The 25,815-nt window shown below is 45.5% G+C and overlaps 9 protein-coding genes across 9 annotated transcripts; 5 read left to right on the top strand and 4 right to left on the bottom strand.

The window, feature by feature from the left end:
• Window positions 1-347: 347 nt before the first annotated feature.
• AOL_s00079g182 (uncharacterized protein) lies at window positions 348-1,276 on the top strand (the record flags this gene model as incomplete). Its single annotated transcript, XM_011124057.1, has 2 exons — window positions 348-444; window positions 507-1,276. 2 exons carry the CDS (start codon window positions 348-350, stop codon window positions 1,274-1,276), a joined length of 867 nt encoding a protein of 288 aa, XP_011122359.1.
• Window positions 1,277-1,330: 54 nt separating this feature from the next.
• AOL_s00079g181 (uncharacterized protein) lies at window positions 1,331-2,453 on the bottom strand (the record flags this gene model as incomplete). Its single annotated transcript, XM_011124056.1, has 3 exons — window positions 1,331-1,788; window positions 1,848-1,922; window positions 2,018-2,453. 3 exons carry the CDS (start codon window positions 2,451-2,453, stop codon window positions 1,331-1,333), a joined length of 969 nt encoding a protein of 322 aa, XP_011122358.1.
• Window positions 2,454-2,757: 304 nt separating this feature from the next.
• On the top strand, window positions 2,758-4,918 carry AOL_s00079g180 (uncharacterized protein; the record flags this gene model as incomplete). The annotated part of the gene is made up of 5 exons (XM_011124055.1): window positions 2,758-2,988; window positions 3,096-3,369; window positions 3,453-3,984; window positions 4,061-4,654; window positions 4,747-4,918. 5 exons carry the CDS (start codon window positions 2,758-2,760, stop codon window positions 4,916-4,918), a joined length of 1,803 nt encoding a protein of 600 aa, XP_011122357.1.
• An 84-nt stretch (window positions 4,919-5,002) lies between these two features.
• On the bottom strand, window positions 5,003-6,327 carry AOL_s00079g179 (uncharacterized protein; the record flags this gene model as incomplete). The annotated part of the gene is made up of 3 exons (XM_011124054.1): window positions 5,003-5,105; window positions 5,322-5,427; window positions 5,508-6,327. The coding sequence occupies 3 exons, from the start codon at window positions 6,325-6,327 to the stop codon at window positions 5,003-5,005; spliced, it is 1,029 nt and encodes a 342-aa protein (XP_011122356.1).
• Window positions 6,328-6,767: 440 nt separating this feature from the next.
• On the bottom strand, window positions 6,768-11,988 carry AOL_s00079g178 (uncharacterized protein; the record flags this gene model as incomplete). The annotated part of the gene is made up of 8 exons (XM_011124053.1): window positions 6,768-7,072; window positions 7,136-7,317; window positions 7,395-7,995; window positions 8,048-8,351; window positions 8,409-10,223; window positions 10,273-10,543; window positions 10,599-11,253; window positions 11,331-11,988. 8 exons carry the CDS (start codon window positions 11,986-11,988, stop codon window positions 6,768-6,770), a joined length of 4,791 nt encoding a protein of 1,596 aa, XP_011122355.1.
• Window positions 11,989-12,744: 756 nt separating this feature from the next.
• AOL_s00079g177 (uncharacterized protein) lies at window positions 12,745-13,745 on the top strand (the record flags this gene model as incomplete). Its single annotated transcript, XM_011124052.1, has 9 exons — window positions 12,745-12,781; window positions 12,873-12,911; window positions 12,971-12,988; window positions 13,073-13,104; window positions 13,201-13,217; window positions 13,303-13,314; window positions 13,384-13,481; window positions 13,558-13,574; window positions 13,677-13,745. 9 exons carry the CDS (start codon window positions 12,745-12,747, stop codon window positions 13,743-13,745), a joined length of 339 nt encoding a protein of 112 aa, XP_011122354.1.
• A 1,724-nt stretch (window positions 13,746-15,469) lies between these two features.
• AOL_s00079g176 (uncharacterized protein) lies at window positions 15,470-16,017 on the top strand (the record flags this gene model as incomplete). The annotated part of the gene is made up of 4 exons (XM_011124051.1): window positions 15,470-15,560; window positions 15,638-15,730; window positions 15,813-15,937; window positions 16,003-16,017. The coding sequence occupies 4 exons, from the start codon at window positions 15,470-15,472 to the stop codon at window positions 16,015-16,017; spliced, it is 324 nt and encodes a 107-aa protein (XP_011122353.1).
• Window positions 16,018-17,507: 1,490 nt separating this feature from the next.
• On the bottom strand, window positions 17,508-21,955 carry AOL_s00079g175 (uncharacterized protein; the record flags this gene model as incomplete). Its single annotated transcript, XM_011124050.1, has 8 exons — window positions 17,508-19,529; window positions 19,591-20,260; window positions 20,329-20,649; window positions 20,851-20,902; window positions 20,969-21,065; window positions 21,134-21,382; window positions 21,482-21,657; window positions 21,733-21,955. The coding sequence occupies 8 exons, from the start codon at window positions 21,953-21,955 to the stop codon at window positions 17,508-17,510; spliced, it is 3,810 nt and encodes a 1,269-aa protein (XP_011122352.1).
• A 1,989-nt stretch (window positions 21,956-23,944) lies between these two features.
• AOL_s00079g174 (uncharacterized protein) lies at window positions 23,945-25,038 on the top strand (the record flags this gene model as incomplete). The annotated part of the gene is made up of 2 exons (XM_011124049.1): window positions 23,945-24,927; window positions 25,017-25,038. 2 exons carry the CDS (start codon window positions 23,945-23,947, stop codon window positions 25,036-25,038), a joined length of 1,005 nt encoding a protein of 334 aa, XP_011122351.1.
• Between the last annotated feature and the right edge of the window lie 777 nt (window positions 25,039-25,815).

Raw genomic sequence — 25,815 nt, 5'->3', positions numbered from 1 at the left:
GGGCCGCCTGCGGTGCCGAACCGGAGTCAATGGGGCGCCGTATGGTCATGCGACCAGTTCTTTAACATGATGGCTTTCGTCCATGTGAGAGTCTAATCGCAATTAGTCTAGATCTGTGTATGTATCGACATCTGAGGACGGACGTAGATAAGCAAATGGAAATGGAGTAATTGATGAATGTGTTACATGTTGGAAGTATCTTGGCTGGCCGGAATTTGCCGTGTTGCGTCTGAGGTCCAGTTTTTGTGGAACATCGAACTACACCAATTAAAACTATCTCCGACTCCACTCTTTCGGATTCAACTTCGACATCGACATCGCGAGAGAAGTCCATTGCTGCCGTCACAATGTTTTACCGCACCCTTCCTCGCCTTCAGCAGTTCTCCAAGAATGCCGGCATCATGCGCCGGTCTCTCGAATATATGAAATTCGAAACCAAGAAAAGTACCCCACCCCCACTATACCCCAATGATGTAGACATCTAGCATACTAATTGACATATATAGTCCTCTCCGGCGGATATCTGAGTCCTGACTTCGAAGACCTTTATTTCTTCAATGCCGAAGACCACTTAACCCGTGAACGTATCGACGTGATGTCCGATGCCATCGACGGCGGCTACAGCAAAGCCGACTTCGCGATTGTTTCCGAGGAAAAATTCGTCTCCGCGATCCCGGAAAAGCCCATATCGATGTCAAACCCAGATTATGAAGAATACAAACCAAAGACTCCAACCGTATACGGCATTTTCCATGGTGGTATCTCAAAACAACTGCCAAACCAGAAACATAGACCCGATGTTGAGGTTTCGGGATTCGCAGCCTTTAGGACGATGCATCTGCCTAAAACATTATTTGGAGCTAGGACGTATGATTTGGGGTTCTACGAATATATTGCATTGAGAGTTAAGTCTGATGGGAGGACGTATATGGTTAATATGCAAGCCGATACATACGAAGAAAGAGATTTATACCAGCACAGATTATTTACACGAAAGCCGGGAGAATGGGAGACTGTGGTGCTCAAGAACGGTGCATTCGTCAAAACTATGTACGGTGGTATCCTGCTAGAACAGCCAGGCATGTTGGTGGAGAAGATTCGAACAATAGGACTCGGCGTTACAGACAGAGTCGAGGGACCTTTCAAGATTGCGATCCATGCGATTTGGGCGACAAATACACCACCACCTGACTCCGTGGACGCCACTGTGGTTGACGGCAAAGAGGAATATCTCGACTGGGAACACAACAAGCACCGGGGAGATCGTGTCTGGTGATCGGTTTCCTGTGTCCTTTCTTTCACGAAATATTGTTACAAAAAATTACACCATCTAATAAAACATCAACCCTCTCGAGTCCTCCTCACCACCGCCTTCTAGCCTCCTTCTTACACCCTCAACTGCCAGCAACTCTACAAGTTTATCCTGAACTTCCTTGATATCCCACAAACCCCTCTTCTTCGCATCCAAATAGCTAACATCCAGCACCACCCTCTGCACATACTTTATCTGCAGCGCGCCATCCTTGATCAGATCGACAAGTCGAGCAGGTGTCCCCACGGCAATACCTATTCTCGTCTTTTTCGCATACTCGATGTGTTCGGAGAGTTTGACGTGCTTCGCAAAGAATTTGGCGATTTGAGAGTCTGTTGTTTGGTATTTTCTCATGATGCGAACGACATCGGCGGCACGGAGGGCAGCGGGGCATATGAAGATTGTATGAGGAGAGCCGGCAGCTTTTGGAGAGGATTTGAGGTGGGATATTGAGGATTGGCCTTTCTTAGTACAGACTGCGCAATTGTTAGTGGATGATATTCTTATCAGAGGAATGGTGTTTGAGGGAACCTACACTTCTCCATGTATTCGCAGAGGTTCTGGAGTGATCTTTCAGCGGTGTGAGCTGTTGTGTCGATATAAATGCTTTCTGTATATATAACCACCCGGCATCATGGTTAGGAAATTGTACATGTACATAATACGGAGTAATTGGAGTATTTTTTTTACGGCGGGAATACATACCTGATGGAATGCGATCTCCTAGCTCAACTGTCGATAGGTCCTTATTGAACTTCTGTATCCTCTGGGCGACAAAATCCGCCATGATCTTGGGATCCATCATAACTATCGAGTCGTCGATGCTAGATGCATCTTCCTTCCCACCATCTTTCGCCATAGGTTTTCCTTTCCCATTCCCCTTTCCTTTCCCTTTCGCATCTTGTTTTCCTCCGTTATTTCCCTTCGACTTTGTCGGTTTATTAGATCCCTTTGTCGGCGCAGACCCTGCATCCGGTGATGTTCGTAATTTCTTCGCAGGAACTTCCACCCGACTTTCTTCTAGCTGTACAGCCTCTCGTTTTGCGCGCTTCCTTTTACGACGAGATAATTCGTTTGTAGTCGTTATAGCACCATTTGATGTGGCGATGATATCCTCGCCGGAATCGTAGTCGTCGTCCATCTTTCTTTATTTTTCGGAAATTTTGAAAGCTTGAAACTTGAACGAACAAGAAGAAGATGTTGAAAAAAGTTTGAATGGGTTAATTTCTGCCGCACAGGCTTGTCATGCATGTCTTGTCTTGATCTAATGCAAGGTCCAGCCAGTGCGGCACCCAAACAAACGCGCCCAAACCAGTCCGCCAATTCGCGACAGCCAAGCTGCTACTGCTATGGGATTCCAACATCACTTTCAACATCATCACCATCATCACCACCATTCCTTCGATAAACCATCTACTTAGCCAACTTGGACGAAAGGGGGAACCATGTCTGACCCGGATAACTACAATATCTTCGCTCCCAAAAATGCACTTCGTCGAACACCTCCAACAAATAATAAACCCCCATCGCGGGGTCCCACGCCTTTACCATCAACTCCCCAAGTTTCGTCGCCCAAGGATATGCATATGCTGAGTAGAGATGTATCGCCACTAATTGAACCACTACGACCAATGACCTCTCCTTTAAGAAATTTGGATTCAGACGATATCGACGGTGTTAGTTACCCTTATTTTTATTTTTATTTTTATTTTTTATTTTTTATTTTTCAAATTAAACTTTATATGAACCAAGTAACTAATGCTTTATATCCCATATAAACCAGCCACAAACCCAACCAACACCCACTACAACCTCCCGTCACCTCCACGTCTCAATCACCCCAAGAGCTTCAACTGTCGAACCAGTAACTCCTTCTTTTAGCCGTATCGCTTCATCAGTACCCAATACCTCTGTCCGTCGGAGATTAACCACTCCACACGCCATTCGTGGCTACTCGAATCGTCCCACACCTCATAAAAACCAGGGGAAACGTCGGAATTCGAGGTTTGCAGCTGAGGATGATGATATATTCCAGGCGCTAAAGCAGTTTAGCAAAAGTACTATACTCTCTATCCATCTCTTTCTCTCTTTTGTTCTAGTCAGAGTTATCAATTGGATGTGTATTGACAATAGACCATAGTAACGGCACCTAAGAGTAAACCGTTCATCCCCACGCCAAAAGCAATAACCCCGAAAGCCGTCTCCGAACGCCGACGAACCCTTGAAGGCATCCGACTCAACCGTGACCTAAACGCCGTTTCCTCAGACGAAGAAGTCGATCCAATTCGTCCTCCTAGACTTTCTAACGTCTCCTTAAGACTCATTGGTAAACGACTTACAATAAGGGACAACCACGAAGCGGAGGAGGATGATGACGTGGAAATAAGCCCACCACCACAATTATCCACACCTCTAAGAGATAGTGGTGATGACGACGATCTGAAGTCCGGAGGAATTGAAACGCCGAGGTTCGAAGTTGCGAGACGGGCTGTTGGAGAGAATGATCGACGGTTTAGCTTTTTACCGAATATGGCGGATCGATTTGCAGATTTTGGAGATGTGGTTATGGATGACAGTATTATACAGGAAGCTGGAGGGGAACATATTGTTGAAGTTTTCGAAGGGGAGAGTTTTGCGGTTGAAGGGGATGGGATGGAAGGGTTGAGTTTTGCGTATGTATACCTCTATACTATCGCAAACTTACAGGAGAAGAAGGATGGGAAGCTAATTGATTTGAAAAATATATAGGGACCATACCATCGACCTCAATGCGCCTGAAGAAGATGTATCAGGCCTCTTCAATGCGCAGGGAATGGGAATTCCAGACGACGAAACTGATTTCCGATTGGAACAAGTTGAAATATCGCCACCCTCGGAGCCTATTGGAAACGGAGAAGAGACAGAAGACTTACCCGAAATCACAAATGAAATTTCTTCGCCGCCGCCACCTCGACCCGACGATGATATGGAACCAGTGTTTATAGGCTCCGACTTTGATGACGATGATGATGAAGACGATGACGACGGCCCCCCACCATTCCAGCCAGACGACAATATTGGCCTAAGAACAACTGCCCGACCCAACGCAACCGGGAAACGTCGGAGCAGAAAGGAACTTCCATTATCAGTTCATGGAATCCCATACCCTTCGCTATCAACCAAAGTAATAAAATCCATAATCGCCCGAACTAGTAAACAGAAGATCTCCAAAGAAGCATTAGCAATGATCGCTTCTGCTTCAGAAGCGTACTTCGAAAATCTAGGTGAAGATTTAGGTAGTTTCGCAAAACATGCGAAGAGGAAGACGGTGGAAGAAGGTGATGTCTTGCAGGTTTTGAGACGGTATGTTCAAACTCCCTACACGTTAGTGAATGGGGTATATACTTTGGATAAATTGGCTAATATACAGTTTTTTTGGGGGGGCATATATACAGACACCGCCTTTTGAACGATAAAACGACGGTTTTCTCACTTGCAAACCAATATTTACCGAGAGAACTATTACAGGATATTAAAATCCAAGTTCCTCAAAAGAATCTGCCGAAACAGAGGAGAAGAAGAGGGGTTGATGATAGTATGGCTGATGAGATGATTGAGGAAGAGTAAGAGGGGAAGCAGCCAGTTCTACCATTCTTCCCTTAAGGGATTATAAACCCACCGCTCCTTTTGAAGGGAAAGGATATGGGGAATTTAAGCCCAATCCTTTTGAAGACGGACTTTCTTAGTTATATCTCTCGGAGGCCGTCGGATAACGAGGTAGAACATTATCGAAGTTGCGATGCCGAGGGAGTACCTTTTTGTGGATTATTGTTAGTATTAGTAGGTATATATTTTCTGGCGTTTTTTTTGTAGCGCGGAGTGGCGTAATGGTGTCGTTTCCCTTGTTTCCCTTTCTCTTTCTCTCACAGCGATTTTGATAGCGGCCATGTTCCTTGTGTATTATATTTTCGCTCTATTGCAAGATATGCAACGGGGAGGGGGGTGGACGGGGGCTGTAGATGGTACTCACCAAGTAACAATATACTGGAAATGATTATTCCTGAGATTAACCTCCGGCACCCTTCCAATAGGAACACCCTTAGACTGTCTGTCCATTATCGCCAGAATCGTATGATCTATACAATCCATTTATCAGCCTTCTAACCCTCCACCAAAGATATTAAAAAAATGTAAAGAATTATATAGGTATAATTACCCATAGTCTCCTCAACCATAACCTCCTGAGCACCCGTCCACCCCGCCATCTCCTTAACATCCGGAAAATACCATTTCCCTTCCTCCGGTTTATTATCCGGTGTAAAACTATTCTTCTTAGGAGGTTCCCTCAACAATCCTTCCACAAGCACCTCACCAGACGGTAAAGCCCTCTCCCCACCAACCCTCCACCGTTTCCTCTTATCCGCAAGCCCCTTCGAAATCCACCCTCTATTTACCAAAATCGTACTCGCATGATCTAAAGACCTATCCAACGGTGTAATAACAATATACCCATTCTCCCCATCATACAACCTAGGACCCAATAATATCTCTTTATCATGCAAAAACTTTCCTCTAGTCGCTACTCTTCTATAATCAAAATCCGGTAGGGCTGTTACGTCTAATACCGGCGGTAAAGGTAACGGTGGTCGAGAGAGTCGATCTTCACTTCGTGCTATTAACGAGGTTTTCCAGTTTAATCGTTGGATCTGCCAGGTGCCCAATGCGAATGCGGTTAAGGGGATTAACGCGAGGATTATGAGGCCTAGTGGTCGGTGACGACGGTTTGTACGGACCAGACGGGCCGGTTGGTCGAGGACTGAGGAGAAGTTGGGGTTGTCGCCCGGTTGTTGGTATTGCTGCTGTCGTTGTTGTTGGGAGTAGGTTCGACGGAGGGTCAGTTGGAAGGAGGAGGGTCCTTTGGGTTTGTGGGATGGGAAGAAGGAGGTTATTCGACGGGTGCAGCTGGGACATATTGTAGAGCTGGCTTTGGAGGGGAGGCGGAGGAGGAGGCGGCGGGGCGAGAGTATCGCCGACATTGTGGTGCGGGGTTGGTTTGTGCGCAGATTGTTTGAATTGAAGGTAATTGTAGTTGTAGGATTGAAGGAAGTTGAATTGAATTGAAGTTGGCGAGCCGGGATGGCCTGATATCGTTTTCGGCTAACAGTCGCATATAAAACCGACCATGATTGTTAATTCCTCCTGGATAACACGCAATGCGAATCGAGAGTATATATAAATACAGATAGGAATAATAGATCACAGGACTCCCATATGAAATCAATCCCCAATGCAGTTGAATCATACTCATAAACCGCTTTCAGGTAGGAACGCCGATTGCAACATGATGAAAATCCAAAAAAAAAATCCAAGATTAAATCGCTGTCATGATATCAAAAGAATCAAAACTAAAGAGAATTCCAAAATATCTCATACCCTCCTCTATAAAGAAATAAAAAATAATTCAAGACCGGTGCCTTCACCCCGAGCACACGCACCCTAATTTCCTCGCATGAAACAATGTCATGCTCAAACTGGTATCATTATCCCCGGCCACAGGTGTCGGATCGCTAACCTGCTCCCACGGCTTCAACGAATACTCCACCAGTCGCCCTCTTGACATCCCCTTCAACCACTCAGAAGTAGCTCCCACATTCCCCGCTACCCCCCCAGTAGGGCCCATACTCAATGCTTCAATCCCTCCTAACATGTATCCAATCTGTGGTAAGTCATATCTCCGTTTGAGAAAGCGGCGGATATGTTGACGTGATTCTTCGTTCATATCTGACCCACAAAAGGTTAGCATCACTCTCCGATAAACTATACAGGAGAAAGGAAAATTCTCACCATCAATGATAGCACAAGCAACATCCAATGCAAACTCTGACATAAAATCATCGTTCTGTACGCATCTATTTTCCAATAGCGCACAAAGCCCAATGACCATTCGGCCTTGTTCGACAACACTGGTCTTGGGCGAACCGAATTCCGCTTTATGTAGTGCCACAATCCTCAAAAACAATATTACCCTACGTAGTTCACAACGTTAGCCAAAATTCATATCAAACCCCCTTTGCGTAAGAAGGGGAAAGATTAGAACACTCACCAACTCCTCAACCTCTTGTAAACCTTCCCAATCGTCTCTTTACCCCCAGTAACCACCCCATCACTCTGAATGGTCACTTCCCCTCCGGCCCCACTCAAAGCCTGCAGCACAACATTCATCTTATCCGCCAAAATTGGCGGCAACCAAGTACCCATATCCCCGCCTCCAGTATTTCGCCCGGCAGTGACATCAATGGCAGATATTAAACTTCTTGCCAACATTTCGCCAGCCCGTTTGATCCCTTCTTCATCTGTGCTCCCTTCATCAACGGCAATAAACGAACCAGCTGCATTTGGAAATCCAGGAGCATTCAAGATCATTTCTTCGGTGTACACTCTGATCTGTGAAACACATGTGTCGTCGAGAACAGAAACCAAGTCGGCCCAGATGGCGCCTCTATCGCTGTCCATTTCTGTGATCGAGCTAACAAACGCTTTTGTCACTGCATTTCGGAGATTCGCAGATTCGGCGGTATCGGACGCATGCGAGATTTCTGCCTCAAAGATTAACCGCATCTTGAGTTGGCAGAGCCGAACGCTAAAGTCGTTGACATGCTGTAGCAGCCGTGTGACTTGGACGTCCGCATCGACCTCAGATATATCTACTTCCCATCAGTATCGCATTTTAACGAGTAGACTTGTAATAAAACTCACCGCTACTATCATGCTCATCTAATAGATGATCAATCAACAAACTTAAATGCTTCGAAATCAATGGATTTGACTGCGGAGCCAAAGGCTCAACAAGCTCTGAAACCAAAATATCAAAGTCACTGAAGGCCAGGTTCCTCAGTAGATCTAGCACGATATCATTGTTCATGCTGTATTCCAATCGACTATCAAGATTCGGGTCCGCCGCGGCGACGCAGAGCTTGATTGCTTTCCTAAAGATCCCGACAAAAAGTTTTCCATTCGTTGCGCGGAACCTCTTCCTCTCCAGCCGTAGTGAATACATTTCCTAGCACCCAAGTTAGTTAATTTGATTTCCTAGCAACATCAACTTGTTAAAACGTACCTGCTCAGTCAAATCCAACTTAGCATCCTCGTCATCCAACAAAAGCGCGAGCGTTTGGAATGCCAATTCCGTAACATCCGCAGCTTCAATGCTCCCACTATCTTCACCAGCTTGCCCCACAATTTCGCTAGTAATTCGAATCACGCTCTTCAGCTCAAAGCATCCGGCGACAAGCATATTCGAAAAAGCCACAGCTAAATTCGGCCGGCTCGTGTTTTTAATCGTGTCAGTCATCCAATTCTCCATTAGAGGATCAAAGGTCGCTGAATCCAGCTGCCGAAGGCTTGCGAGTAGTCGGGGGAAACGTTTGTATACCGCCATATCTGTGCCTCTAAATCCATTCTCGACTCTTTCGACGAGCACCTTAAATGCCTTTGTGACGGCGGCAGGCTGCACTGGAATCGTTCCCGAAAGTAGACCTTCGACTCCTTCATCCAATTCCCCTTCCCCAAATTCAGCAAGCGTATCCCCTAGGGAATGTGGTAGCATCGCCTGTGTCTTCCCCAGCAAAAGGTCACTCTCCAAGCTCTGCCTAATATCCCCATCACACCCTTGATATTGCGCAAAGTTAAACAGCGAGGTAGTGAGATAATGTTCCACGGGCCGATGTTCCATGGTCCTTTTAACTTGCAAAGCTTTATATCTATCGAACAGGGCTTTGAGTATATCTCCCACGATACCGATCGCGAAGTATACATCAACATTGGAGGATAGAGTATCCGCCGCTGCCGAAAGGATTTCAGGGTTTTCCGAGTTGGAAACGAGCTTGATCACTTCCGCTAGGACACCAAAGTCTTCGAGTTCTTCTAGAACTTTACGGACTAGTAGGAATTCACCGGGAGATATTGTTGAAGGAAGCTCAGAGACACTTGGGCGCCAGCCTAGGCTATTCGCCCCACGATTATCGGGCGCTGTGCTCTGCGCTTGCCGTTTTCTAACAGCTGCACAAACCCAGAAACCGAGTTCAGACATCACATTCCTTGTCAATCCGTGTAGAAACTTGATTTCTTCGAAAGTGAAAGCAGACTCGCTTTTCACAACCATAGGAAGTTTACCGTTGCCTATCACAAAAATCCCAGGAATCCGATCCATCACAATCTCCTTTGCTTTCGCCAAACTCGCCGCTTCAGCATTTACAAGGAATCCCTTCTGCAATAAAAGATTCGATCTGAGATTCCGTTGCGCGCTGGGTGTGTGCTGATGGTTTACCGGAATCTCTGCCAACAATCGGATATAACATGGCTGTTCTTCATCTATGCTTCCATGGCGCATCAGCGCCCCACGGGATATCAACCAACTCATATATTTGCCAGCTGTGAAGTGCTTTGACCTGACAAGTTCCGATATAAGGAGATACACGTGTTTTTTACACCGTCTTCCACCGCCGGTGGCGAGAAGGAAATCGTGGATTGGAGGTTGGATTTGGATTCCAAAGCGTGAGACCTTTCGAAGGAGGCGCACGGCGAAGTAAAGGCGATGCAGACCAACACGGAGAGATGTGACTGCCCATTCACAAAGGACCTTCACTGTTTGGTGGTAATCCTTTGATAGAGCCAGGAACATGGTGGTGACATCTTCAATGTCATATGGAGCTCGAATGCGATCAAGGAAGTCGATGGCAGCTTTACGAGGTGACGTGGATCCATTCGATGATTTGGTATTACCTGGTTCTAAATTGCGATTCCGGGAAGCGATGTTGTTAATGCTGGAGACGATGACTGGGTTACTAGTGTCGACACAGGCACGAAGGGGGGCTTCATTTATCAGCCAACTTTTAGGATTGATGAAGGCTTGTCGGTGATTGAGAAGTAGGCGCTAGTAGAGTCAGCAGACGATCATCGCTGATGTATGGAAGGGTTCATACCGTGATATGGATCGCAAGCCTTTGTAGAAGAGGTTTATAGATATCAAGTTCTCTAATCGAGATTATCTGGTTCACCTTGCCTAGCAAAGCGTCCACTAGTCTTCGGCTAAACTTACGGCTCGAGACAATATGATCCCATTCGATCTGAAGGATAAGCATCGCCAATGGCAATTTGTCTAAAGAGCAAGTTTCCAGAAGGGTGATATACCATTCCAGGAATGCCCCTCGGTCAAGCAGGTTTTCCGAATATAATTGTGATGTTAGGCGTAGGCTATATAGCATTAGTCCTCAGGATCCAAAAGCTTAGAGGGGTATAATCGTCTTACATATAAGTCATCCTTAACTTCCAGGTTGACCTCGCAACAGAAGCTGAAGAAGATGATGAAGCTTCGGCCTTGCCACTTGGTTTTGATTGCCCATCCTTCCCACAATCCGCCATACCTTTCTCGAGGTATTGCACCACCCCTTGGGTCCACTCTCTCAGCCACTTTGTCTCGTTCCCTACAGCTAACGAGCCTGCACCCTTTCTCTTCAAACTCCTCAGCTCGTTTGCACCGACACATCTAACATACCAGAGCGCCCTCAACAAGGGAATGTTCTTCGCCGTACACTCATCCAATAACTCCTTGCCTCTCAAACCCAAAGGAATAGTTCTTGATAGCCTCCTAAGCGGAATATCCGGGTTGGCGAGATCCCTCAACCATGATTCCTTCTTTGCGCCTGGGAATGTGACACGAGGTGGGAACTTAAATGTAGATGGTGTGCTTATCCGTCCTATGTGCTGACGTTTCTCAAGAATTGTGACAAAGATGGACGAAATAATGTCGACTCCTACGTTTTTTTTTATAAGCGGGGCGAGTAGAACTTTGGCGGAACTTTGTTCGCCAGAGTGCATTTTGTCGGAGAAACCGGTCCGTGCTGCTGATTCGGTGACATGGTCTTCGGGGTGGGTGCCTTTCCAAGGGAAGAAATCGGGGAATTCTATAGAATGATAGTTTTAGTAAAGAAATTCGAAACTTCTGAGAAATGAGATATCATCATATAGAGGGAGTACGAACTTGGATCTTTAAGTTCCTTGCCAGAGTTATCTCTAAATGGATACGAATGACATCCCAACGGCGGTTCGATCATATAAGATTTGAGCTTGTTATCCTTCGATGCCGCTTGAGTAGTCGGCTGGGGAGCGACTTTCTGACGGGTGGACCTCTTCGGTTTCTTATGAGCCGGCTGAGGAAGCATCTTCAACTCCACGGGTACTGAGTTATTGAAGGACACCAGAAACGGCGCCTGGGAGTTCTGTTGCTGTTGCGCCGTCGTAGGGAACGGGAAAGAATAACGGGCCTTTTTACGAGAGTTGGTAACGACCAGTTGGCCCTTGGATGGCATGGTGGGCGGAAACGCTTCCTGTGCAGCGGAACGTAGGACACTTGGAGAGGCAGCGACGGACTTTGAGATCGAACCGCTGCGACCGCGAGAGCGAATCGGGGTCGGAAGAGTGGGGGATGTGAGATCGATGACATTGGCAGATTTCGAAGATGTCCGGGAATGTGGCGCCCGGGCAGACTGGGCAGACGATGTTGGAGTTGAGGTATGAGATTGAGATTGAGGTTGGGATTGGGGACCTGGGATTACGAGGGGACTCGGATTTGGGCCGGTGTGAGGCTGGCTGGGGCGACGGCCACCACGTTGCTGACGAGGTTTGGTGACGGTCGACATGATGTCTTTGAATCAAGTCTATATGAGATCTATAGACATATTAGTAAGAGTAATATGCATATGATATGATATGTATAAAGTGAATGAAGCCAAGGAAAGAGAAGCCGGGATCATTCTTTCGTACCGGCTGGCTGGCTGGCGATGGCGGGTGGTGATCATGAGCTGTCGCGTTTATAATCACAGGTACGACGCATACCAGCTTGGGTGTCCGACAGGCGTGCGACACGACAGCGACATCATGAAATATAGCATCTCATGATGATGTCTATATCTTGTAGTATCGAGGAAGAATAGGTTGAGGAGAAATAGTAGATATCTCGAAAGTAAATTAATGAAACGGGGTTTCAATATATTCCGGCGCCATCAGGTCAAGTCAAGTCAAGTCAGGTCAGGTCGGTGGGTCTCGCCTGCCTGTTTAACATAAACTTAACACCCCCGTCAGCCAGTCACAGCGCCAGGATATGCCGACTTCAGGGAATCCCTCCCGTGCATGTTGAATCCAATGACCATGTTAATTCTAACCGTAGAAGTGCTGCTGCAAGTGGTGGGGGGTTCGGGTCAAACCAAGACCACTAGAAGGCTAAATTAAATCGGTAAATGTCTGGATGTTTGTTTGGGCCGACCGAAATACGAATAAACTGGCCAGATTCGAAGAACATCGTTCGATCAATCTCCCTCATTACCATCCATACAAAGCACACATTATCCAGACACACGACGTCGACGACTCTCACGCATACATTAATCACATACAAAATGTCGAACAAGAAGGATATGAGGCGACCGGACCTTAGTATGTAGACATGTACACCTGGTTGGATTATATTATATCTAGGAAAACGAAGAAGGGATACTGATATTGTACTGTTTGACGTCACGTATAGTCGTGCCCTACACGGCACCTCCACCACCCGCTCCCGAAGGTACATTCATTCCGTCGCATTTGATATCGATTGACCACTGACACGATTGGTGTATATAGCATCGGCGGATATCAGCTGTACGTGGAGATCCTAAATCTAGAATGTATGGGGTGGATAGCAATAGATTGTATGGAACTCTGACTCGAATGGATTGGAAACAGCGACAATGGCCTCGACAATGCCAATGGCTGCCGTAAGTCTTTTCCAATTTATCTCTCCCTTCAAACTACCTAATCTCTGAATAGTATGTACCTGTGCTAACAAATATTTATTTCTAATTTATACATAGATGTTCTTGCGCAACCGGTATGCTGTCCCGTTATCAACTATAATTTTATGTGATTTAAACCCCGGTATAAATGCGAATATCTAACGATCCCGGACGATACAGAACGATTGCATGGTACGGCCTCCAACGGATATACTTAGGAATGGACTAGTGGGCTTATAAATGAATGATTTTGAATAATAGGGCTTCGATGTCCTTCGCCGTACAGACCTGGCTGTCCGAGACCCCTGCACAGAAAGCCGCAGGAAAGCAGCCTGCCCTCTTCAGCGTCCTCTTTGCCTGTTAGTCCCTCCCTCTCTTTCTCGCAAAAAACGATTCAAAGTGGGGAAGAAAGAAGCTAATTGATCTCAAAAATAGTAATCTCGATTGTAGTGGTAAGTGGGAACATCCGGTTGAAGACACATAATGAGAAAATATGAGGAACATTGATGTTCGGGTGGCTAATTTCTGGATCATGATGACGGCGGTACATACAGTCGTACATGCCAGGTGCCCCAAGGCCAGTTCCGACCGGCACCGGAGCCCCAGCACCCCAGCCTGCTTAGTCTTGAACTTGTCGACCTCTAATTTTTGCTGATGGATTCGATCTCAGCTAGAAAACTGAGTGAGAGAGAAAGAGAGAGAGAGTGTGTGTGTGTATTGTATATTAATCATAATTACTTCCTGACTTCCTGACTTCCTGACTTATCCCCTAACTTCAAAATCTACTCGGCCCGCTCCGAAGCGTTCATACTCGCTGATTGTGCATGTGTACCTGATGTAGGACAAAGAAGTTGCCAACAGAACAAAAAAATAAATAAAAATGATCAAAGAGAAAGCGACTTGAATAGAATGTGATTGAGAATGAGTATATTTTGCTGGTAAGCTTGCAAGCTTGGACGGCGGGAATAATCCTTTCGGCTGGACAAGGCCAAAGCGGCTGTCTTGGCTGCAGAGAAGCCTCAAGTCCCATGCAGGACGATCGAAAGGCTGGGTACTTTCCCTACCCGCCTCAATGTACTATTGCATCAGGGAAGTACTCCGTATGCACACAAAGCAAACGAACAAGCAATCAAGCAAGCAAGCAGCTATACCAGGACCGTCATTCATAGGCTCATTCCCTCGGATTCAGTTGGTTGGTTGGTTGGGGGGCTTTTTCCCGTTCCTTCTTTCACTTAGTATTTCATATATAGCTTCCCCTAGGCTTTGCCGGAGCCAAGTCCGGCCTGTTTAAGTCAGATCAGGTCAATGATTCCATATTCGATACTTATACCGGGTTTAACCAGGTAGATGTAGAATAGCTAGAGCTGTACCGAGAGTCGAGGTATATGTATAGAGGCTGTAGAGAGTACAAGCACAGGTAATGGTAATAGTAATCGGTTGGAGGTTGTTGGACGGTGTTGTGTTGGTCGATAATAATAAATAAGCTTCGGCCCCTCTTTCTCTCTTTCTCTCTTTCATCATCACCACTTCCTCTTCTTCTTTTTCTCTTCTTCCCCATCAGCTCTCAACGTCACCATCGACACATCTCCGCTCTTCCATTTGCTGCCCCCCCCGCTGCTGCTTTCTTTCTTCTCTTTCCATCCATCCAACATCTTAATAGTCCCGTTCATCTTCTTCTATACTGCTTCAGAAAGCTCGTAGTCCTCTGCAATCCGATTACAAAGGTGGGTTCCAGCTTGTCCCTCACTACCTATCTATTGATCTCTCCCTCCCACTAAATCCATATTGTACCACGCGACTGCTTTACTGCCCCTGGCTTGTCAACCTTGTCTTGTCCAATCATATCTCATCCATGACCTGGCAAACTGGAGCTGGAGCTGGAGCTGTTCCCTTTCCCGTTCCCACTCCCCTCTGATCGGGTGGTGCCTGTCCTTCGTTCATGTCCATTTTCATGTTCATGCAATCCTCATGTTAATCTAATCGGGCTTTTTTTCGGGCACCCTCCCTCTTCTGTCTCGCCTGACTTTGCCTTGCCTCCCTACCTATTCCGTAGCTGGCTAGCCCTAGTTATTACTCACCCCGTCCGCTTGCACTGCCCTTTGCCACCCCCAGAACTCCCACCGTTAGTATATATATATTCGCTCATAGTCCCTTCTCGTCATTGTTATCATCATTTCAATCTTCACCTTCCTTCGAATACTCCCTCATCCTCCATATACCCATACATTAATCCCGCTTTCCACTAACACCTCTCCACCAACAGCCTCCGTACTTTTCCCACCTTCCTTCAACACTCCGTCAAATACAAGAACCGTTCTTTAGGGTTACCCCGAAACAAACGCAGTTTATGTCCCTCGATAACCTCAAGTCGTTTGATCCCTTCGCAGAGACCGATGGTGGGGACGACAAAAAGGATTATATCCATATCCGTATCCAACGTAAGATTTTTTTTCCAAACCCCTTAGCCTCTTCTTGCCAGAACTATATAGGACCAACTATCTAACAACATGAACAGAGCGTAATGGTCGTAAGACTTTAACAACCATTCAAGGGCTTCCCAAGGAAATCGATCCTAAACGTGTTCTCAAGTTTGCCAAGAAAGAATTTGGTAAGCCTTTCCTTCCTTCAACCAAGATAATGTCGTGCTTGGCCCACCCAAAAAAACTTCTTTGACTAACTTTAATTCTCAGCCACCAACGGCTCCATCGTCGAGGATACAGAGCTTGGTGAAATTATCCAGCTCCAGGGTGACCAACGTCAGAAAATCTCTGACTTGATGATGAATTCTATGGGCATCAAGAAGTCCAATATCAAGGTAAGCAATGACAACTACCAGCCAATCAGAAATTGCCATTGTCAACACAATCTAACAACCGCTAGATCCACGGTTTCTAAATCCATGATAATCTCCGTCCCTTGAGAGACAACAACGACCTATTTGCATCCCTTCAATTCCTCTATCAGACCTTTACAAACTCGAGTCGGGAGAATATGCGAATCGCCAGCCGCATGATATCGTAATGAAATTAGTTCTCTAATCCCTCTTTTTTCTTCTTCTATCGATCAATCATCAATACAACCAGGCTGGTGTTTCTTCTTTTTCTCTCTTCCGGTTTCTCCTGCATCGTTAAATTGTGTTTTCGAAAACGCTGGACAAACGACCCATATATGATACCCCGGGATTAAATACGTCTTTGTTTTTCTTTTCAATTCGGACATTACGGAGCTATTCTTAAATCGTCGGTCTCACTTTTTATTTTTACTGTCGGGTTTTTCTTTTTATTCCTCTAACGGGTGTCTTTTTATCCTTCCCTTTTTGCTGAGGACTTTGCTTTCTGTGTTTCTTTTTAACTTTATAGTCCACCGTCAAAACAAGACGTGGGCCTGTTCACTGGAATTCTCGAAACCGCATCTCCCCTGGACCCCTTTTCTATCACTTCCTTAGTAAAAGCAAAACACGGAATAGGAAGTCAAGAGGTTCATCGTAGCAAGCGGTGCTTCAAACCAGTGGACTTTGTAAACGTTCATTTTGGAATTCTCCCTTTTTTTTTGAATTCGTTTCGTCTTCATTCATTAGCAACCCAAACCCCCCCACACTAGTACTTTGAACCTACAAGTTGGATATGGATGATAGGGATAGACGATCATTTAGAATGGAAGAGCAATTCTTAGTTTCTGAAACCATCTACAACGTAGATTTCCACCCCACTCAATCTTCTTTAAGCTTTGTTAAAGCTTTAAAAAGGGTGGTTTTTTTCGTGAATGTAGGCTGTAGTATACTAATGTAGTAATGCAAGTGCATGATAACAGCATAGTTTCAGAGTATGTGGTGTAGCGGTGGGTGGATACGAGTAACTACTTGAGTATCGAGCTGGACCTTAGGGGGGGCTGTTGTATTACGTGAGATAGAGATTATGGAGTTTTTTTTTGTTGATAACGACGAGGCTGATCTATTCACCATACTGGCAGTAATTGAAGGTAGGACACGAAACAAGGATTGGTAGGGAGGGAAGTTAATCCGGTTGTAGATTGCATTTGTATTGATCGTGCAATCATATTAAGGCTCTTATCAATGGGAAGGGTACAGGTACATGGATTTATGCGTGGGGGGAAGATGTGATCATGGTGGCGGCCGGTGTAACCACTACCAGTATTATATTAGATGGAGAGCTTAACCGGCCCGGTTCCTTCTGGCTGGATACCTTATTAAGATGCAGTTAGATACCACAGGAATTCAAACCATATTCAATTCTATATGACCATTTACTCTAGGAGTCTGTATATAAAATCCATGGCTAAATACTAAGTAGAAAATCCGGAAAACATAGCTAGATAGATACATCATCAAATCTTTCTCCGACCTTCTTCACATAAACTATCTAAGCTTATGCGCAATTCGCAGTATTCCTCGGACAATTCATCGTATTTGGAAATCTATCACAAATAGCCTTACAAAGGGCCCATTTCGCACTTTTGAATCCCGCAGGAGTCGGGTGTGCAGTTCTTACCAATCCAACCGCAAACCTTACTAGATCATCGTACATAGTTCGTTTGTTAAACGTCGGGTTTGCATTTGCTACAGCATCGATGATATCCTGTGCCGCATTCGGAGATCCTAATATACTATTCGCAGACCTTAATAATTGTTCTTCGTCAACCCAGGATGGGACATCGATTTCTCCTGCGACTTCGGTGTCACGTTTGAAATTTTGTAAGGAGGAGGTGATGTTGTATTCGCTGTCTATTCCGTCGGTATTGTTGAGATCCCTTTTGTTCTTCAAGGGATTGAGAATGGATATTAATGCCGGGAGGTAGAAGTCTGATTTGGTGAAAAAATATGCCGGTTCCGATACACCAGCTTCGCAAAATCTGTGGTTCTCGTATTCGGCGTCTACATCGACATATACGATTCGATTTGCGTAGTAGCTTCCCTTACTGTTGACGTCGCTGATTGCACCCTGAATTACATTGTTAAGGTATCCTACTATTCTAGACCAGAACAATCTTTTGTCGTGGTCCATCAACGGCGGGTTACTATCCGGGTTTTGATCGACTTGCCCTGGAACCGATTTGTATTTAAAATTTATGTTGTCACAGTTTGTGGTTCCACCGGCTGGCGGGCTGACTCTGAAAAGTTGCATGTAATTTGTGACAAATATGGTGAAATGGGTTTTTCGACCCTGGAGGTTATTATAAACGCCGTTATTGTAGTATGCGTCTATCAGCCAAATGTAAGTTTGTCGTAGGAGGCTGCGTATTTCGCCGTGCGCCTCTGGGAGTAACGCCTGTTCGGCAAGTGTTTGGAGATGTTCACATTTTCCGTTATTTTTTGGACGAAACCCGAAGACGCAGGCGTCTGCCATGTCTGCGAAGTTTATGTCGTTACCGCCAATGGAGAGGGTGATGAAATCTTCGTCCCCACGAAGGTATTTTAATTGTTCGAGCATGGTGACCGGGTCGCCTTGGCTCAGTGGGGGGGCTTTGTTACGAGCTCCGGTACAGCTATTCATTAAGAAGTATCCTTTTTTTAGAACGTCTCGATGCCCTGGGGAGGGGCTCTTGTACAGCTGGTAGGGGTAGTTTTCGTTATATATCATGCAGTCTTTGAGTTGGCCGCCTATACGAGATTTATAGATATACTCTTTTGTATATTTCCCAGCTCCTGGACCTGCGGAGTATGAATCACCAAAGGCGGACCAAGTATCGAACTGCCTGACTCCACCGGCACCGGTTTGGCTGTAGATCCATTCGGTACCTGGTATACGTTTCTTACCCAGTGCTGCGGAACCAGGTTGTGCGAGGGGTATCCAAGCTGCTATGGAAGTTGTATAACCGTTCTGATTGTCTTGTTGAATTGCTGCGACGAGGTTTGAACCGGTTGGGGATACGACTTCCTGTGTTCCCTTAGTGGCGATACCGTATAAAAATACCTTTTCGGAAAAGGCGGTTTGGATAAGTCTTGTTTGGCAGTTTTCAAGAGGCACACATGCTTGACTGTAGTCTTGGAACCAACTATAAAACCCTATGCCATAGGCGTAAATATCGCTCGAATCAAGGATACGAAGAGCCCATGATACGGCGCATCTATCTATATCCGTCTCCACAGAGATACAATCTGTGAACGTTGGGTCGTCGATGAATTGTGCATCTGCTCCGTCGGAGATACTCCAGGGAAGAGGACCGAGGGGACTTGGTTGGTAATAAGGACTTTCGGTTTGTACTAATCCCATGAAGACGTTTGAGGCGCCGGAGAGTTGGTATTGGTATAGCGTTGAATGTTCGGATGCTGTGCCCCATAACCAAGTTGGAGCTTTGGATTCGACCAATACTCCACGAGCAACGTAGATATCGATCTGTGTTTGGTCTAAAATGTCCACATCGTGGTCTGCTACCCATGCCCATACATTCTATTATTGTAGATTAGTATAACCGTCTCAAAAAAACTAGGGGTCCATGATAGAAACTTACTTCTAAATAAGCAGACGACTGTTTTGTAATATGCAACAACATACTCGCCGCCCTACAATCCATATTAATCGATCCCGTCAACTTCGGGCAATCCGTAGCTCTAAGATTCGTCCCCGCCGCCCCTCCAATCCTGATATGAGAATCCCACATCGCCGCAGAACCCTGAGTGCTTTGCTTTACATTCCACTGAATGATAATCGCCCCCGCAGTCGGTCCAGAAGTAGTAAATATCATATCCTGAATCTCAATCACACCGGAGTCACCGGGGTTTCCAACTTTAATCATAACCTTTGGATTATCCGCATCTGCAAAGTAGGAACCGGTACCCATTATCTGTGACCATGATTCTCCTACTATTCTGGCACCGACGGGGACGTTGATCGTACCCGTGACTTTGTAGACTCCGGCTGGGAAGAAGACGATTTTACCGCTTTGTAATGCGGTGTTTATGGCTGCTGTGTCATCTGCTTGACCGTTTCCTTGGGCACCAGCTGATCTTACGTTGAGGAAGGAAGATGCGGATAAGGTTTCATATTGGGGTTTTGAACGGATGAAGAATTTACCAGTGGAATCTAGGAGACCTGCGGGTTTTGAGGGAACATATTTGGGGACTCCAGTGAAAGTAGCACCTTTAGAGTCGTAAGCATCATAAAGACGGCCGGTCATCCAACTATATTTCTTCCAAATTAGTATATACTCAAACAAGTACTTAATCACCTTAAGGATGTCTTTTAATACCTCTGAACAATCCTATTCCCACCGGCCAAAATAGTAGGCCCACCAGGTTTACCCACTACGATATCACAATTGATAATTTCCACATTATCGATATTTATATTCGTCCGGCCGGATGTTAATATAGCAATTGGAACATATGCGAATGAAGAATCAAGAACCGTGATTGATCCGACGGGTTGACCGTTCGAGCTGCCGTCGCCGGTGACGTCGATTCCTACCCAGCAGGAGTAGATGAAGATGTTTTTCCAGGTCCAGGTCCAGTCCCAGATCATTTGAATTGCGGTGATACATGATGTGAAGTGGAGGTCACGTGCGGTGAATCTATTAGAATATACAGTAGTTAGAAAGACTGTTGTTCGGCAGTCTCGTAACCAGACTTGTGTGAAAGTTGTGTCGTGATCTCGATGCGTTGAAGACGTTGGATCTTTTTTGTCACCAAAAAAAATACAACATTTTCAACGAAAGATGCTTCGACATGGGACTTGGAGGTTTATCTTCTTGTTTAACAAAAAGGTGACTTACTGTTGAGCTCCACATCTCATACCAAACTGACCTCCATAAAACGTCAAATCACCTATCAGATTCCAAAGGTTAGTAAAAGTCAACGCACAATATACATTTTAGAGAACACAATAAGTACCAATAAACCCTCCACTCCCGTTCTCCATAAATATACCGGTCTGATTGTTCCCCGGATCAGTCGACATGATAAAATGTATATTCTGTAAACTAGTAGCCTGTATTTCCCACACCAGTCAATCTATAATCCGAAAATTTTTTTCTTAAAGTTCTATATCAAACTTACCTGCGCAACCTGCCAGTGCAAGGCAGTAGGCATCCAAGCACTATCCCCATCCCTGATCATTGGCGGCATGGCTCTGATGTCTAAAATCAAATTTCTTATTTGTCGAAAGAAATTGCTTTGGTTGATATACCACTGAGCGCCGTCTCCACCAGGGATGTAAAAATCACTGTCGATGAGGGCTATTCCTTTAAAATTTGCGGTAGCTACGAGGGTAGGGCGGGCATTGGGCTTGAGATTCGGAGAAAATTTCTAATTAGTCAACGACTCTTTAGATAGAGAGAGTGGTCCCTTTCCCAAATCAAATGACCTTGGGGCGGAATTTTACGAGTATAGTAGGTTAATACTTACATTTCCAACAAACTGTGTATAATAATGCTGAAAAATTGGCTTGGAAATCTTATACGTCCCGGTGGGGAAATATACAACCGCACCAAGAACGCTGGAAGATCCACAGTCACCTGCGCATCTACCACCGGCTGATGCAGCGGCATTGATAGCATCTGTGTCATCTGTAACTCCATCACCTGTATGATACCAAAACATCAATCGATCAGTATATCATTCCTTACTCCTCTAAGAAAGTGTTTGGGAGTACTTACCAACAGCGCCATAATCTTTTACATTCCGAAAAATAGGATAGTTAGCTGGAGCATACGGACTGGAACCGTGGGTCATCTGAGTGAGCCAGAAGTTATCTGGTGCAGCGCGGGGCTTGAGAACGCCGTCGCTAACTTCGACGTCGACTGCATCCTTGATGGGGATGGCGTGGACGATACTAAAGAGGAGGAGTATACTATAGAAAAACGAAATGAGAGGAGGCATAATGCCGGTAGGGTATTGTTCTCAAGATTTTACTTGAGACCTGGAGAGTACAATATATATGAACTCTCCTTATTATGGGAATCTATGTTGAAATTTTGGAATACGAAAGGTGGAATCTGTCGGTTTAAAATACTTCTCCTAGTTACTAGTACTATGAACTCAATTCATACTGACTATATCACTCTAGTATCATCCTATCCCATTCATCCATTGAGATGCCATACGATCCTGTCATTGCCTCAGCTTCCTTCAACAGACCAAGCTAGCTAGCATGAATCCGCAATGCCCAACCGCACCCCCCAATGAACAACATTAACCCATGACCGCCATCCAACGAGAAAACCCCACGGACCCGGCTATGGCATATCGATGCAATCGGTATGTGTAACGTAAACGCCTCCCAAGCTCTGCCTAGTCAATCCACATACATACATATGCATATACATTCCTTTTTACTCAACTTAAAACAATCGCTTAGATTACGAGCTGCAGTCAGTATCTAAGACCCCATCTGGCTAAGCGTTCTGCATGAGTCGACTACGGGATGGTTTCTCCTGCAGCTGAATTCTATACAGATCCACTATTTTTTGGTTCGTTCGGCGGGGGCTTTTTTAGAAGGTGGTGTTTTTGACAAGGTTGTGATTCACAGGATGGCCATGTGGTGGTTCGAGTCGTGAGTGGAGGGTATCTGCGCCGCGCCAATCATTTTCTGGGATGGGATTCGATAATGAACACAATGGAGAGAAAAAAGCAGTGCCTTCAGCTGCAGGAAGTAATCACCATCTTCGCAGAGGGCGAAGTTTTAAAACCAGTGGGCAGTATGGGTTTTATAGCTTAGCCTGAACGAAAGAATATTTTATTACAAAACAAAAATGAAAGAGAAAAAAAACGGTTATTCATACTCAAAAGTGTAGGTGTAGATGTTGAGTAATCTGGGCTTTGATTGAACAACTGGCCAGGGTTCCCCGGTTTTCATGGCTTTCCGACCAGGTGCGCACAAAACTTAAGTCGGCGGTGCCGCATCCGACGCCGAGAGACCTGCAGAAAGGCTTATTTAGCTTGCAAGGCAGTGCTTTTTTTTCTTCCCCTCCCCGTCGATATTGTCACACAAAACATCCTGGCTTTTCGATTGACGAAATATTAATCCTTGTTTGGTTTCTGGAGAACATTCTGAGAAAAAAAGGAATAATGATAATGAGTGTTTTATAATACTTTTTTTTCAGACGGACAAGGGTTATCGAGTGATTACTTATCAGCTCGAAGTTGTCGTCGCTCCGTTTGTCTATAAAATTATTTTATACAAGCGTGTCGCGTAGATAGTGGATACATATCATATCCTTCCAACAGAGTCGATCATGGGATGGAAGGTGAGTAACTTCATCCGGACCAATGGTTTTCTTCAGAGAGATCCTTTAGCATGTGATTCGGCGTCAGTGCTTTTCGCAAAAATAACTGTTAGGTCAACGAATGGGTCTTTGCACGGACTTCGTGAATATATTCTAATCGGCTTGGAATATCGCCATCTCGTAATTTTGGATTGAATACGTAGGGTTATAGCCGGGTGGATATTGATCAATTGATTGCATCCTGTGGGGGGGACTTTAAGATTCGTATACGTTTTAGCAATGCCACAATGGTCAATTGATGCTGAGGATTTTACTGTTGATGTTGAGGGTGTGCAAACATAATCGTAATCGATAGGCCATTCTGCGTGCTGTTTGTTCAAGCCATGCGTAGTGAGAAAGGGGCCTAGGACGGGTATTCCATGATGAGTAGCTTCTTCCGTGCAAGTACTGGCTTTTTACTGAAGCCTCGAAGTGTATATAATTCCCATGATAACTTCAAGATAGATTCTTTGTAATATTGTCCTTACATCTAAACTACCATCAATCCAGTATTCTCTAAGTCCTGTAGGACTACAGCCTCTAAATAACTCTTCAGGGAATTGGACCTCGAAATCTCCCGCATTCTGCAGATATATTCATAACCATGGTTTCTTTCTCCAAAATTTTTACCCTCTTCACTGCAATCCCTTCTCTCCTCTCTGCCCATCCAACCTCTCCAAACACCGGCTCTCACGGTATCCTCCCAAAAGAACTTGCAGCCCGCTGGGACGGCGACATCGACCATATCTCCTGGGGTGACGGATGGTGCGTCGCCTTCTCTCGCATACCAGTCTACTCCCGTATCCTCTGGCGCCTCGCCCAAAACGTAGTCGGCGACTTTGAAAACTCCGGACTATGGTACGCCCGTGCCGTAGGCGGTAAATGGACCGTAGAAATCAAACGGGTAGTAGTCAACAACGGGTATGCCGACGGTGCACCCCTCTGGGCGTCATGGAGCAGACTTAAAGATGGAACTTTTGTACATAACGGTGGGACTTATTATGTTGGTGAGCATTCTATGGCTAGTATTGGACAGTTTGGAGGGGATGGAGAGGAGGCGAATAGGATTGAGGTTTGGATTACTACGGTTACGAATTGGGGACCGGAGTTCTATCAGGTGCTTAAGAGGGATGAAAAGGAAGGAGGGAGTGATTATGGAGAGTTTGAGTATCCGGCTGTCAAGATCGATGAGAAGTATTTGGAGGAACATGTCTGGAAGGGACCTGATCCTGCATATTTGAAGTTTCTCAATGAAACTGGCGTCCCGACAGACCTAAAAGCGAAACCGAACCCAAGGCCGAAGACAAAGACGGGATCCAAAGATGGTAAAAAGGAGAAGAAGAAGAATAACTTGTCAAAGCGAGCGAAGTACTGGGATTCATGCTCTGCAGATGACGACAATATGGAATATTACAACCGTGCCGTCGATACGTCTGTGCAAGACTGTATGTGGACGGACACGAATAACCCATACTGGTCGGCAGAGAAAGCCAGCTTCCCGAACCTTTGGGGAACCTTTCCGTGTTCTAGTAATAAGAATTTATGCTGTCGAGGATTGTGCACGAGGGATGGAAGTGCTTGCTGTCCGTATGGAATTATTTGTTAGTTCCTTGATGAATTGTATACTAGTATACCTACTACCTATTAAGTACTGAGTACCTACCGATACGATTTAGTAATGAGGATTTATCCATGTAGGCTTTAAGGACAAGGAAGCACGATTTCAAAGCGGGAATATATCGATTTAATACGAATATATATCATCTAATATAATAGTCTTGTATTACTATGAAGCTGGAGGTACTTCGCAGTATAGTACGGAATTACCAAAAGTGTGTTGAAATGTTGTTTTTGGGTATATATATCACTCCGGGGTTGAAGTCGTCGTGGGTTGGTGTGCTGTGGCCGAGTGGGATAGTTCCGCCTTAGACTTTGGCCGGTCTGAGGCGGATCTTGGAACCTTCGGGGTAAAATCCACAGCACACCAATCAGGGCCTAGCGCGAACCAAAAAAAGCCCCCAGGGGCTTTTCATCCGAATTCCGGACGGGTGTTTTTGCCATTTTAAAATCCTGGAAATATCTTTTTGTCTCCCTCGCTGGCGAGGAAGTTCAATTTTTGGATCTGGTGATAACTTTTGGGCCTCGGGGAGGGTTCCCGAAGGTTGTCTAAAAAAGTATATTACTCGTACGAGATGATCAGGGGTTCGAACCAGCCAATCGGAAACCTTGTTAGAAAAAGTCGGATTTGGGCCACGCGAGTCCGGATTTGGCAATTTTGGCAAACACTACCAGAAACTCGTCTGGTGACAACACAGCAACACAAAGTACACTCTCACCCTCCGCTGGGACCTAAGCTCAGACAGCCGGCCTATTGCGCCTTCATGCTCACCAGCCTCGAAACTCTCTCTGTGGAATGTCTAAGTTGCGAGCAGATATAAATTCAATCCTCTAGTTTCATACTTACTATACATACAT

The sequence above is a fragment of the Orbilia oligospora genome, assembly GCF_000225545.1.
Source record: "Orbilia oligospora ATCC 24927 unplaced genomic scaffold scaffold00079, whole genome shotgun sequence".
In the NCBI taxonomy this organism is placed as follows: domain Eukaryota; kingdom Fungi; phylum Ascomycota; class Orbiliomycetes; order Orbiliales; family Orbiliaceae; genus Orbilia; species Orbilia oligospora.
The sequence above is the reverse complement of the archived record's forward strand: the minus strand, read 5'-3'. Positions and strand labels throughout refer to the sequence as shown.